Below are 14,958 nucleotides of genomic sequence, written 5' to 3' on the forward strand. Positions count from 1 at the left end.
CTTTTGCATACTAGGGACCTTTAAAACAGATTAAAAAACATTGCGATTGTACATCAGCTTCTACAAAGTAGAATAGCAGAACACGTCCAGAGTGTCGAGTCTGTCCATTGTTCCTTATTGCTACTTTAATGTATGTTTTTCCAGCACGCTCTGTCATCAGCAGCAGCAGCCTTCCTAGCTTGTAGTCTGTGCTCTGCCACGCAGAAGTGTTGTGTTTATTAATCTCCCTCCATATTATCTCTGCCATCAACAGTCCATTCAAGGTAATGTCTCAGCCTGGGCATGACGCCAGCAAAGTCCGTGCCAGTGGTCCTGGTCTGGACAGCAAAGGTGTATCAGCCAGCCTTCCTGTTGAGTTCACCATCGATGCTCGCGATGCTGGAGAGGGCTTGCTCACTGTGCAGATTCTGGTCAGTCAAACTACACACAACATACTGTTGTTGAACGAAAATCCAAAAATAATCCAACATCTACTGACAGGACCCAGAGGGCAAGCCAAAGAATGCCACCATCCAGGACAACAGGGATGGCACCTACACTGTGTCCTATGTGCCGGACTCTATTGGCCCATACACCATCACCATTAAATACGGAGGGGATGAGATTCCTTACTCCCCTTACCGGATTCAGTCGCTTCCCACAGGAGACGCCAGCAAGTGTCGACTCACAGGTGAGTGGATTGATTCATCTTAAACCAGACGACCACAATGTATCCCACTGGGCATCCTCCAAGACTTTATGACATTGTCTGTGCAGAATAAAAGCTGTTCAACAAAAAAAATATGATCAGCTCAGATGAAATTTACTTTAGAGTGGCACTGAATCTATGAATCTCCTCAAAATTGAAGAAAAAGTGAAAAAGTTTGGTCCATTTTGAGTATACTTACAAACATGCAGAATTGTAACATGATCTAAATAAAACGGACAACAATGAATACTCTGTATCCCCCTGGTGGAATTCAATGAATACTATTTGAGATGGCTTTCAGATTTTCTGGATTTACTACCATGACATTTTACTTTGCAGTGTCAATAGGAGGACATGGTGTATGTAAGTAGCCGTTGATTTTACTGTGGTTTTGCTAGAAAACCTTATCTTTCTTGCGTTCACACTTCTTTTTAATTTTTTTTTGGAACAGCGGGCCTTCAGAAACTGCAGACCTCAGAGGATACAGTAATCACAGTGGACGCCAAGGCTGCCGGCAAGGGCAAGGTAACCTGCAAGGTACTGACCCCACAAGGGATGGAGCTGGACATGGACGTGGTGGAGAATCACGACGGAACCTTCGACATTTACTACACAGCCCCTGAACCTGGCAAATATGTTATCACCATTCGCTTCGGAGGGCAGAACATCCCCAAGAGCCCCTTCCATGTGGTGGTGGGTGCACAAATCACTGAATGTTTTCTAATAACTGAGATTTTCACACAATTCCAGCTAATATTCTTCTCTCTGAAAGGCCTCGAATGAGCCAGTGGCCCCGCGGGACACAGTGGATCCTCTCTTCAGACCCGTTAACTTCCTCGTGCCCTTCACGCCACAGCAAGGAGACATATCAGGTGTGACTAACAACACCCAAAGAAAAGTAAACCTCAGGCACGTACTCACCAAAGTGCCATTTTTAGGTGAGGTGCGGATGCCCTCGGGCAAGACTGCCCGTCCACACATCACCGACAATAAAGACGGCACCATCACAATCAAATACCAGCCTACAGAGCGAGGACTGCACGAGATGGACATCAAATATGACAGCAACCACATTCCCGGTCAGCAAAAGCTATAAAGTCATGGGAAATGTGATTATCTACACCAGGGAGGAGGTTATTTTTGGCTGGTTTTGATGTAGGTCATCATCCTCAGATAAGGTTTAAAACGTTGCAGTCATATTTTGGGCAAAAGTGTAAAACCTCTATATCTAACATACAGTTTTACTTTAAACAAGACAGTCATCAGCATCAAATGGTATAGTGATTAGCATAAGATAAAACAACGGTTACCTAAGTAATAATGTTGTTTTAATTAACTGTCTAACGCAGCGTCACTAACAATTTCATGCCTTTGTCAACATGATTACTTGAGACATTAGTAAACAGTAATGAATTTATTGCTCATTAACAAATGAAAATTATAACACAGTCATTCTAAACTGCTTCGCTTTCATTTTTTGGCCTACAGGAAGCCCGCTGCAGTTCTATGTGGACGCTGTGAACAGTGGAGTAGTGTCAGCCTATGGTCCAGGTCTGAGTTATGGCATGGTCAACAGAGCGGCCACCTTCACGGTGGTCACCAAGAACGCAGGGGAAGGTACAATCAAATTTAACTCCTTTAGTTAAAGTGAAAGTGCATGTGAGAAACTGGTTATTTTCTCTGTCAGGTGGTCTGTCGCTAGCAGTGGAGGGTCCCTCTAAGGCAGAGATTACCTGCAAGGACAACAAAGACGGCACCTGCACCGTGTCCTACCTTCCCACGGCGCCCGGAGACTACAACATCATTGTCAAGTTTGACAACAAGCACATTCCCGGCAGCCCCTTCACTGCCAAGATTACAGGTGAGGGAAATCGATATACAGTCATCTCCAGTCATATACAGTCTTTGCGGTTTGAACATCGTGCCCTCCCATTATCATAGCTGTTCAAACACTGTTTTGTGGTTGACTATGGCCTATTATCAGTACAAATATATGCATATTAAGCAATATTAAAAACATTTTTTAAATTAAGCAACAAGTAACAACAAGCAACAATTTTTGCAGATTTTAATTATCTCATAACAGGCACAAAAATAACAATAATCATCATCACAATCATAATAATAACACAGGGTATTGTTGTGGCCATAAAACTCAACTCTGAATTGCCGATGTCACTTCCTGTCCGCACATTTATTTAAACACACATGAGCAGAGGGCTTACTTATGGCTTATTTTCTCTATTATATATACTATATTGGGTAATATGAGTATAAAGGTGACTGTAGGGGTGTTATTGTATGTCTGAGGGCTCTAATAATGTTAAAAACTGTATGTAGAAGGTCGTAAACAGTATTCTATGCCGTAAGTGCAGCTAATTTATGGCTCAATTCTAATGTCGTGACATTTCCTTTACTTCAGAACTACTACTAATCGTTTAAATACTGTGCCGTTTGCGAGTCAGTGAGGAAACGGTAGCACTTTGTTTGGCAGGAGCCACTCACGAGCCATCAGACTGTCAGACTGTTATATTGAGTAATGACCTCCTGCAATTTCCAATGGGTTGACAAGCTTGTGAGTTTTTCATAGCTCATGACGGACTCCTGTCAAAGCTGCCTGGTCCTCACAGACTCATGCGTGCCACAATATGCCATTTTATGACATGGACATGTACGGCTTATTGTCCGGTGCGGCCTGTATATGTACAAATCTGTTTTTTCCTCAAAATTTAGTGGGTACGGCTAATACACCGGTATTATATTTATATAATTTACGGTATATGCTTTTTTAACTAGGCTGTTTTAGCTTATTGACCATAGGCCTGTAATAATATCTAATAATAAGTCGGTAATAATATACAAATATAAACACGCAATAATACAGGTACAATGTATAGCATTCATGTACCACAGTTAGAAAGCCCTCGTTTTTACATGTTTATGTCTTTATTTTTCACTGTTTTTTTCATCAAGTGTTGAGATTTTCCACTTTGTTCGGCAGTCCTTGAACACTGTAAGACACAAAGGTTTGTTTGGCTATGGAAAAACCACCTTCGACAGTCAATCCGGCCTCAGAAGCAGTGTGGATTATGTACTGTAGATGCGGCTTGGAGAAACATCTTCCCTAACCTGGTAGCCACCACCACTAGCCTGACGACTCGGCTAAAGGCTACTCCATGACTCAAATTCTGTTCATACATTATCATTCATTAGTGTGAGTACCTATAGATTTTATATTTTTAATGTGTTTAATAAGTGTGTGAGGCATATTTAGGACTTAAACTTGGATTGTGTCACAAGTGAACAATGGCAATTGAAGAGCTGGATGTAATAACAGTCAATTTATTGCAAATATCAATCCCAAATCCTTAGAGAATGTCAAGATTAGAAGGAGGGTTTGGAGGGGCAAGAGCGAGCTGTGTGTCAAAACAACATTTTTTTTTATGGATCAATTACTCACGTTTTTTTGCCATTCGCTGGTATTCAGGATTGTAAATCGGAGATCTTCTGTTTATCTGCTGCTACAAATCTGGCAAACATCTAAACAAAACATCTATGGTCTTGTCAAGGGGACGACTCCATTACCAGGACTTCCCAGCTAAACGTCGGCACAGCTGCCGATGTGTCTCTCAAGATTGCCGAAACAGACCTGAGCTCTCTCAGTGCCAGTATCAGGGCACCATCGGGCAACGAGGAACCCTGCCTGCTCAAAAGGTTGCCCAACAGACATCTTGGTGAGAAAAAATTCACTGACATTTGAAGTAACAACCTAGCTTTTTGCATTTGCTTGACTTTTCTTCTGTTTTTCTCTTAGGTATCTCTTTCACCCCTAAAGAGGTTGGCGAGCATGAAGTGAGCGTGAGAAAGAACGGTGTGCACGTAGCCAACAGCCCTTTCAAAATCATGGTTGGACAGTCAGAGATTGGCGAGGCCAGCCGGGTTAAGGCTTTTGGTAAAGGCCTGGTGGAGGCACACACCTTTGAGATGGCAGAGTTTTTTGTGGACACAAGGAACGCTGGTATGTGCCCCGTACATTCATTCAAACAGCAACACAAGTCTGAAAAAATGCTTTATGAGTCTCGTCTTTTTAGGTTATGGTGGACTCGCATTGTCAATTGAGGGTCCGAGCAAAGTGGATATCAACTGTGAAGATATGGAGGACGGGACGTGCAGAGTGACCTACTGTCCGACAGAGCCTGGAAATTACACCGTTAACATCAAGTTTGCTGAAAAGCACATCCCAGGTAAAATAGAATCGGGTGCTTGGCAAATGTTTTACTGGAAAAGACTAATAAGCCCTTTTAAACACTGTTAAATAATGTCCTTCCAGGAAGTCCGTTCACAGTTAAGGTAACCGGCGAAGGAAGGATCAAGGAGAGTATAACCAGGAAGAGGCAAGCGTCTTCTATCGCTTCAGTGGGAAGCACTTGCGGACTCAACCTCAAGATTCCAGGTCAGCACATAAGCCAATGAGAAGTTGCACCAAATGTTTCCACCCAAAGGTAGAGTAAAGTTCAGTTCACCAAAGTATGGATTGGGCCTATGACTACATCTGGCTTGTGTTTTCATTGTGGGGTGTGTAGTATGATGATAGCGTGGTAGTGGGTTTAATAAAAAGGATTCTGGATTCTTCCTGTGCCATTCTGATTGATACTCATAGGGTAGGGGGGGTAAGGGGTAGGGTCAGGTATGAAACTGTTTATTTTTTGGTACCACAACTTTTGTTGATGGAACCCGCATTGAACTGTGTACCGTAATGAACCAAACTGAAGTAGTTGTTGGAAACATGCATTTGTCCTCACTCCATTCCTGCTGATTGAAGTGATGACTGGACTGACCCTGGGACCATTTCACTGCAGTACACCGGCAAATAGTGGAGTACAAATCAGTTATATTCGTACCCTAGCAATGTAACAGAGTGCAAATGCACAAAAAATATGTACAGTACTGAGCTGAACCGATCTACACTGCAAACGAGTCATCTTTCAACCTTCTCCTTGTTTTAGGAAACTGGTTCCAGATGGTGTCAGCCCAGGAGAGGCTGACAAGGACGTTCACCCGCAGCAGCCACACGTACACCCGCACCGAGCGCACAGAGATCAGCAAAACCCGCGGAGGTGAGACCAAGCGGGAGGTTCGGGTGGAGGAGAGCACCCAGGTGGGTGGAGGGGGAAGCCCCTTCAGAGATGTGTTTGGAGACTTCCTGGGCCGAGAGAGCCTTAGCAGCTTCGCCGGCATCACTGCCAGACCTGAAGGTGAGACACCCCACCTTTCTCTTACATCCTTATGCTTGAGAATATATCTTTGAACTAATAGTTTTCTAACCCTGTTCAACCTTTCCAGCTGAGGGGGGCTCACAGGCCATGACAGCCCAGGTGACCAGCCCCAGTGGGAAGACAGTGGATGCCGATATTGTGGATGGAGGAAACAGCACCTACAGCGTGCGCTTCATCCCCCAGGAAATGGGAGCGCACACTGTCAATGTCAAGTACAGGGGACAGCATGTCCCTGGAAGCCCCTTCCAGTTTACTGTGGGGCCTATGGGGGAGGGAGGGCCACACAAGGTCCGCGCCGGTGGTCCTGGCCTGGAGAGAGGCGTGGCTGGAGCACCTTGTAAGTCACAGTGTGGAGCCAGATCGATGGGAAGAGTTGTAATCTTTTTGTCTTTCCAGCTGAATTTAGCATCTGGACCAGAGAGGCCGGTGCTGGAGGGCTTTCCATTGCCGTTGAGGGGCCCAGCAAGGCAGAAATCTCCTTTGAGGACAGGAAGGATGGTTCCTGTGGTGTCTCATACATTGTGAAAGAACCAGGTAGAACTTGCATGTTAAATGGTCCTTATTTGGATTTTTTATCCAAGTGTGGCCGTCTCCTATTTGTCTCTAATCTGCCCCAGTTTTACTTGGTAGTGAAAGTGAATAAGCCATCTGTTCCCCTCAGGTGACTATGAGGTGTCAATTAAGTTCAACAACGAGCACATCCCTGACAGCCCCTTCATTGTTCCCATCGCGACGCTGTCAGACGAAGCCCGCAGGCTCACGTTCACAAGCCTGCAGGTGAGAACTTCCACACACCCACATGGAGAATTTTAATTTGTTGCTGAAAATAATAATATAGAAAAAGTGTCAGGGTTTGACAAAGGCGTGTAAAACACTGCATGCAGGGCTGTCGCTGCTGCTTTTGCCCTTGAAGTGGTAATGAACCAGAGTCTACCAGTGCAATACGATGAAGCTGGCCAATAATGAAGGTCAGGATTAACTGTGCCTTGCTCATGTGGAGCAGCACTGGCTGTGTTATGTGTGGACTTTCTGCTAGTCAGTGGATACAAGGACAACAACAACGCAGCCTTATTCGGATTGTGGCGCAATAAAGCATTTCATCGTTTGTAATCCACTGTTATTGCCTACCTGTAATACCTGTCAAACCCAGCGTTACACCCAGTGTTGGGAGTAATGGTGTTACTGTTTTCCACTAACAGGTCATCTCGCTCATAGAGATGTGACGTTTGTGAACGAGTTTTGAGTGACCATTAAGAACCGATATCTTAAACTCTTATCTGCAAATTGGTTCTCATCATTCACTTACAAGAGCCGTTTAAAAGACTCGATCACATCACATCTCTAAGCCACACAATGGTGAGACGCGGAGTAGTCTGTGGAGTTAAAACTGTTTTTTTCAGGATGTAATGTACTTCAACGTCCTTGATGTAAAATGCAAGAACATACATGTGAAGTGTACATTATGTCCCTGAGCCAAATGTTTGTTTGTGTCCATTGTGAGCAACATCTCTCAATGGCACTACAAAGCTAAATCTAAATTATTTGACATATTTGAAGATTTGATTATTTTTTTAAAGTAACGCAATTACTTTCCATGATAACTAATTACATTTATGAAGGAGTAATTCCATTTGTAAAGAATTACTTTTTTGGGGAAAGTAACTAGTCACTGTAGATAATTTTTCAAATGAATTTGGCCAACACTGGGTCTACCTGCAGAGGGTCTAAGCACAGCATAACCATGGTTGTTACGTACCTCGGTTTCGAGGTCACAGTTCAGTTTATGAACATTTTGTATGTTAGTTGTTCCCAAACAGGAGACTTTAACAATGGAAGAGGGTTTTCAAGCTCTGGCTTCCCCTTGGCACTATTGCTAGCCATGGGTTGCACTGAATTAGTTTACTGAGTAGAGGCGTAACAATATTGGAAGGCAGTTCCAATATTCCTATTCACTTCCTGTCCCTTTTGTAATGTGTACCGTGTAGGAAGTCGTTACGTAGCTCTACCGTACCGAATGTTCCGTATTGAAAGATCCAGTTCCAAATAGATGTACCGTTACACCCCTACAACAGCTTCTTCAAAAATGTAATATGTTTATTATTGTAGTTGCAGTTTGCAGGTGTAGTTTGCAGGGTTGTAGCTTGGAGGAGGAATACCAATGTCCATGTAAAGATAGCAAATATGTAGAAAAAACTAGTGTGAGTGATCTTAAAAGGTCCCTGTGACACACCATATTGCTCTACTCACTTCACAGATGGTCATTTTATTTGCTTTCACACTGCCAGCAATATTAAAATACACTTTTTTTCCAACTAGAAAGAAAACACCACTTCAGCCACTACAGGCTGGGTGAAGCGCAATATCAGACCAACATTTCAAATGTCAGGCAACCTCTCATGTCTGCTACGGACGCTCGTCCGCCTGCAGGGCACAAACACTAAACGCCTCACTATAAACTCTGACCTTTTCTGCCTCTCACGCCCAACTGCTTGATCTATTCTCGTCCGGTCGTGATGAATCACACACTCTGCGTCCCTGAGGGCCACACAAAACATGCACACTCATACGCACATATAATATGATCACATTTTTACCTGTCTTTTTTTAGGAGAAGGATTTGAAGGTAAACCAAGAAGCATCATTCATGGTGCAGCGCAACGGGGCTCGTGGCGTGGTGGACGCCAAAGTGCACACCCCCTCCGGCTGCTCCGAGGAATGTTATGTCACTGAGCTGGATGGTGGTAAGCACAACAGTTAAAGCACAATTCCAGCTTTTTCAACTTTCCAATGCCAATTTAGTGCCTATATCAGATTTACATGTATATTCTTGCTGCATTTACTGATCACCAAAAATGAAAGTGACAACAAGAGACACGGTAGGACATTTTTTTTCCCCATTTGATGGTCTGGCTGAAGCTTTACTTGGTGCGTGGTGCAACTCTTCTCCTCCTGAACCGCTGCACACAAAGGGGTGAAAATAGGTCAAAATATGCACCTCTACAGTGTTGCCTGTGCTGTTATTTTCTGACAAATACTCTACATGATGGCGCTGTTATTAAGCCCCAAGGTGTGACCCCATAAAGTCAGATTTCCTTGAAGTTTCTCACACAGCTCAATACACTCTACAAAACACACTCTGTGACCTCCGGGTGTTGAAATGAAATTTGATACACTCTTTTAGGGGATTGACATGCACATGTCTGCAAAATTTTAGCTAGATTGGTCAAAAAACATGTCCGCCATCAAGCAAAACATCTTTACAGGGGCACGGGCGAGACTTTGCAATTAAGTGGCCATAAGTCATTGAACATTTGTCTAATCATTATACAACTTTTAGGATATCCGTATCACATGTATGCTAACATGTCTTCCTAAGCATTTCAGGCACAGCGCATCAAAGGCACCAGAATTTATAGTCACGTGAAAAATTACAAAGACAAGGTGTACACATTCACACTGGCATATATCCGATTCATATCTGATTTTTATCCACATAAGATCAATACCTGATCCAGACCTGAGGATATCCGATGCCATATATTTTTGCCATGAAGCTGGGCCATCGGAGGAAAAAAAGTCTAGCTTGCTAATTCACACTTTGAAATCCAAAAATGTGTCAACCCAAAAAATCGGGACATATAAGAGACAACTCAGGGTTTGGCAAGTAGGATTGGTGCCGGGGGAGTTGTGCCATAGCGTGGACGTAGCTCACCTTCCCATCGCTGACGTCATGTTCTTCTTCTTAAGAATTAACAGCGCCTCTGCTGGTTGTAGCTAAGAACTGCACTCCATTTTACCTCAACAGCTTAAAGACACACCAATTATATCCATCTCTAGTGTGAATCCTCTTCAGAGAGCCATGTTCAGCTGACATTGTGTCCATTTGTTCTTCCAGATAAAACCGCAATCCGCTTCATTCCACGGGAGAACGGCGTTCACTCAATAGATGTCAAGTTCAATGGATGCCACATTCCTGGTAGTCCCTTCAATGTGCGGGTTGGAGACCCGGGGCTGATTGGAGATCCAGGCATGGTAACTGCACACGGCCCCGGCCTGCTGGGCGGAACAACAGGTGGGTATAACCAGCCACTGAATGTGACCAAGTTGTGAGCAGGCTTTTAATCATCTCTGCGTTGTTTATCCAGGCGTACCCTCCGAGTTTGTGGTCAACACCTGCAACGCTGGCCCTGGCACCTTATCGGTCAACATCGACGGGCCATCCAAGGTGAAGATGGACTGCTGCGAGTGTCCCGAAGGCTACAAAATCACCTACATCCCCATGGCGCCCGGCAACTATCTCATCACCATCAAATATGGCGGGCCTCAGCACATCGTGGGCAGCCCTTTCAAAGCTAAAGTCACAGGTCCGTTTAGCAGCTCGTCTGAGGATGACAAGTGTTTCCAACAATTCTCTTTGTTGAGCAGCAATTTGTACTATACTTTATTCATACACCATATAATTAAGGTTAAGGTTATGGGGTTAGAAATTAGAGTTAGTTTTAAGTTTCAGTAGTACCTGGCAAAAGGAATTAGGGAAACACCTTTCAGGATCAGCTGCACCTTTGACTCTCTCATGGTTGCGCAACATCTGCGCTGACCCATAATGACATTAGCTGACCCTGCTATCTCTGGCTTGCAGGTGCCCGACTCTCAGGCGGGCACAGCCTCCACGAGACATCATCTGTCCTGGTTGAAACCGTTACCAAATCCTCCAAGGTGGGCGGCGCCTACAGCTCCACTTCGTCCTCCTCTTCTACATCCACCACCACGTCCAAGCTGACATCAGACGCCAGCAAGGTGGTTTGTCGCGGAATGGGTCTGAGCAAGGCTGCGGTGGGACAGAAAAACAATTTCACAGTCGACTGCAGCAAAGCAGGTGAGGTCATCACCTACACAGGCACCGATCTTGTACTCACACATCAAGAAGTCAAAATTTCAGAAGGCACTTACGTTTGGCTCATTTGCTCCAGTGTGTGTCTGTGTGTGTGTGTGTGTGTTTTATGAAAACAGCTGTCTGCTACAGATGGAAGCAAGTTTATGGCTGGCGTTGTTAGTGAACTGCACATTCAGGTCCTTGAACGCAAACAAAGCGAGGAAGCGGATGAGCAAAGATGAGCTCATTGGGCCTCATTAATCTAGTGGATTTGTTCTTAAGAGAAGTCGGCGTCACAATTTGCGCCTATGTTTGAAAATGATTCTCCTTGCAAGCTGTTTCCAATTAGCACAGGTAAACATTATCCAATTTCTCATAGAAGGTCTTGGTGGTATTGAAAAACCTTTCTGCTGCGGGGTGAGGACACACATAATTCATAATTTAACAAACTAGAAATTGCCTCTTTGGGAATGTTTGAACATCAGCAGTCTATTACAGCAATCCACAGATAGAAGATCAATTTTCCCAATAGTGGTTGATCTGATTGATTCAAGGCAGGGGTGTCCATATTTTTCCACCAAAGGTCACATTCAGAAAAACTGAAGGATGCGGGGGCTACTTTGATATTCTTAACCTGTTTAAAAAATACAAAGCAGGAAAATCTATTCAAAGACAAAGCAACACAGATCAAGGGCGTTTTTCTTTTAACATTTTATGATGTCTTTTCATCACGGCCCTAATATGCCTTTGTTGTGTTCCATGTTTTTGCGGATTGTGCAGTGGAGCCAAGAGTAAAGGAGCTGCAGACTTGGGACATCCTTGTTTTAAGGCTTTTTGTTTTAGGTCCCAATTTTTTTTTTTTTGGTACCAATGTTTTTGGAGGAAATTGGAACACACGTCCTGGAGGAAACACACTTTTTTATTTGAAGCCGAGAATGTTTTTGACGCACAGTGGTATTAGTATGAATGCTTGTCTCTTGGTGTTCAAAGTTGGCAGTTGGAATAGGTTTGTTTTGTATTCTTATTGATTATATGTTCAGACAAGTTTTTAGGTATATCATATAGTTAAAACAAAAAATATTAGTGGATATCACAAACACCTTGAAAACCTTTTTTTTATGGTTTTATATACATGCTTACACGCCGTAACCATGTAGTAACAGGTACATTCATAATAACATGTAATGCAGTATTTCACTGTATTTTGGTCATTTTAAGCATTACCAGAACTTCCATTGATTTCACATAGCAACATAGAAACAAAGTGTTAACTTTTTCAAACTCAAAAACAAAAAGACAGCAGCAGTGGTGGCATCTCCAGTATGTAGTGTTGTACTGTATGTATGCAGGCGAGTGTGTGATGAAGCTAGTCGCGGAGAGCGGAGAGGTGTCAATACGCCAGTAACGTAGTTCTTTGCCGTAACAATGTTAATGACAATAATAATAACGATGTGGCTGTAGCTTGGTGAATACGCAGGTCACATTATGTAAATGGAGCGTTGTCTGTGGTTTTTGGAGGTTTTTTCAGAAGGCTTTTTAGGTGGAAGAGTTGCGCTCCAATACATTATATTCTTAGCTGCCTCTTTTTAGCTGTTTGTATATGTTTAGAACACACAGAAAAGAGAAAGATGTGTGTTCATGTCTCACATAAGGATTGTGGATGATGTTTTCCATTAAGGCCACTCCCCTTTGCGTGCCAAACAACAACTCTCCTTTAGTTTAACTCATAATTGTGAAGAATAAAGATATTTTTTGTGCATTCTGTTCTCTGAAACCACTGTTGGTAACATATGCCAGCCAGTGGTGTGTTCTGTCATTTGGAGCCACGGAGTGATAGCACCTTTCAAAACAGGGATTTGCAAATGCAGTATCTGGGGGTCTCCAAAGAGGTAGCATTACCATTTCCATGTAAATGTATGTCACAGCCAAACAACAATAGCTGATCACAAAATGTCATGTAAACATACACTAAGCCTGATCTACCTTGATGAAGCAACAGTTTAACTCCCCCCATCTTGCCTGTTTTGCATAGGTAGCAACATGCTGATGGTGGGCGTGCACGGCCCTCAAGCTCCATGCGAGGAGGTATACGTCAAGCACATGGGCAACAAGCTCTACAACGTCACCTACACCGTCAAGGACAAGGGCAGCTACACCCTCATTGTCAAATGGGGCGACGACAACGTCCCTGGTAGCCCCTACAAAGTGGCTGTACCCTGAAAGCACCAAAGCAGTGTTCCGCCCCTTCACCCTATGGCAGGCGTCAACCACTCCCTCCTTACCACTGCCATGTTAATGGCACTGCTCCTCTACTTTTGACTGATTACAAATTACTGCACTAAAGTTTCCGTGTGCCAAATTCTGTAAGCACAGCATATGCATAGCATAGGGATGTGAAGGCAACAGCGTGGTTTATGAGTGATGTTTGTTTGGCCCTTCCTTTTTCGCCTCCTGTCGTGTAGGTGTCATCTGTGAATGTTTATAGGCAATAGCTAATGTAATCGACAGTATTGAAGTGTGTGTGTGGCACAAAGTCTTTTTTGTATGATTTAAGAAGGAACGATTGCCTTTTTTTGTTATATTAACCTATTTTTGCAGACCTAATAAAGATTTAAATGATAACTTTCCAGATGCAAATCATTGAACATATTTTATTACAGGCTGACAGCATCTTCTCTCAAAGTACTCTGGCTTCCTCCCAAATCCCCAAAACATGCGCGTTAGGACAACTGGATACACTACATTGTTGATAGGTGTAAATGTGAGTGTGAGTGGTTGTTTGTCTAAAAGTGGCCTGTGATTGACTGGTTATCAGTCCAGGGGGTACCCCACTTCACCCAGCAGTCAGCTGGGATAGGCTCCAGCTCACCTGTGACTCTGTGCTATAGAAAATGGATGGTGAATGAAGCGGCACAGTGATTTACAACCTTTGCGTGGTTTTCTCCCAATGCAGTTTTCTTTTAATAGCAGACGCCCAGAGCACTTTTCAAATAGACTCGGACTCAGTGTTCATGAGGAGAGGTTCTCAGAGGAACGTGACGGGAACGGAGCGTGACTACTGCAGTATCTCATTTACATCTTGTACTTGTCTAAATGCAATCACAAGATGGCAGCATAGTCAAGCTGTCTTCCATATCTACATACCAGAGGCAAGCGTCCATTGTTCCCCAATGAAGATGAACTACACCACCTTTCACACAGGGGAACCTGCAGATAAGAGAAAACAGGAGGAGTCACCTTCTATTGTGTGTATAATTAATCCTGTTGGGTGTGTAATGGAAATGGCGCTTGTTCCCCCATTGTTGCATCCTCAAGGGGCTGCACCACAAGGAAGGACGATGCAGCCTTTAGTGTTGTGTGTGAGTGTGTGGTCCCTTGCATATATCTACAGCATGCTCACTTGTGTCTCCTCTGTAACCTGTCTGCTCTTTGAGCATCCTTTGCCTGGTCTTCAGACCTGTGAGTCCAGCTTAAGCCATGCTGACGCACAGCATTGAGCACCCACCCCCATTCTTCATGGAGAGGAGCCTATAATTAGGTGCTAATTTTCCCCAGTTCCACTGTGATGTGATGCTGGGGGCCATTACGAGGCAAGATGAGCAGTGGTGAGAGTTCCACTCTTAGGACCATCTGGCTAAATGGGCTGGCGCAGGCCCACTGCTGACGTTTGGTCCAGAGCACAACCCGCCCACGTCAGTCTGTCCTCAACCGTCCTGCTCCTGCAGTCTGTCGGGCGTCTGTCCACCACAGCATGTTTATCCCGAGATGTTGCCAAGTGAATTAAAAAACGGCGTGGAAGGATGCAGCTTCTGGCGTGACGCAAGGAGGATTGGGCGTGTGGGGGGGAGGCGAAAATGGGGGCAACCAGAGGGAAGACAGTGTGAGAGGAATGGAGGGAGAAAGGTGAATTAGAAAGTGAATGGGCTTCAAAGAATCCTGGTGGAAAAATGGGTTAGAAACAATACATTACTGCTCCACGTGCAATGAGAGCATGCTCATGCAGCGTGCAATTTAACATTCTAAGCAGTCACATGTTGGTGTGGATGAACTACAACAGAGATTGTGTTCTTCTAGAATGGGGCTGTTCAACTGACAGCCTGCGGGCCAAACCCGGACCAGGA

At 44.1% G+C, this 14,958-nt stretch overlaps 1 protein-coding gene across 2 annotated transcripts in view; it reads left to right on the top strand.

The window, feature by feature from the left end:
- LOC129181582 (filamin-C-like) overlaps positions 1-13,447 on the top strand; it is a 35,037-nt gene extending 21,590 nt beyond the window's left edge. The window contains exons 26-46 of one of the 2 annotated variants that reach the window (XM_054776954.1): positions 254-410; positions 481-670; positions 1,028-1,051; positions 1,140-1,381; positions 1,461-1,560; positions 1,627-1,767; positions 2,177-2,305; positions 2,376-2,549; positions 4,258-4,422; positions 4,503-4,706; positions 4,780-4,932; positions 5,019-5,141; positions 5,695-5,943; positions 6,032-6,301; positions 6,361-6,498; positions 6,626-6,741; positions 8,573-8,705; positions 9,860-10,036; positions 10,110-10,328; positions 10,604-10,840; positions 12,870-13,447. In XM_054776954.1, coding sequence (XP_054632929.1) covers positions 254-410; positions 481-670; positions 1,028-1,051; positions 1,140-1,381; positions 1,461-1,560; positions 1,627-1,767; positions 2,177-2,305; positions 2,376-2,549; positions 4,258-4,422; positions 4,503-4,706; positions 4,780-4,932; positions 5,019-5,141; positions 5,695-5,943; positions 6,032-6,301; positions 6,361-6,498; positions 6,626-6,741; positions 8,573-8,705; positions 9,860-10,036; positions 10,110-10,328; positions 10,604-10,840; positions 12,870-13,057 — 3,529 coding nt within the window. In that variant the 3' untranslated portion in view covers positions 13,058-13,447. The remainder of the gene's footprint in view (positions 1-253; positions 411-480; positions 671-1,027; positions 1,052-1,139; positions 1,382-1,460; positions 1,561-1,626; positions 1,768-2,176; positions 2,306-2,375; positions 2,550-4,257; positions 4,423-4,502; positions 4,707-4,779; positions 4,933-5,018; positions 5,142-5,694; positions 5,944-6,031; positions 6,302-6,360; positions 6,499-6,625; positions 6,742-8,572; positions 8,706-9,859; positions 10,037-10,109; positions 10,329-10,603; positions 10,841-12,869) is intronic. The other variant, XM_054776955.1, reaches the window with a different exon arrangement.
- Positions 13,448-14,958: the final 1,511 nt, after the last annotated feature.

This window comes from Dunckerocampus dactyliophorus, chromosome 5 (assembly GCF_027744805.1).
Source record: "Dunckerocampus dactyliophorus isolate RoL2022-P2 chromosome 5, RoL_Ddac_1.1, whole genome shotgun sequence".
NCBI lineage: Eukaryota > Metazoa > Chordata > Actinopteri > Syngnathiformes > Syngnathidae > Dunckerocampus > Dunckerocampus dactyliophorus.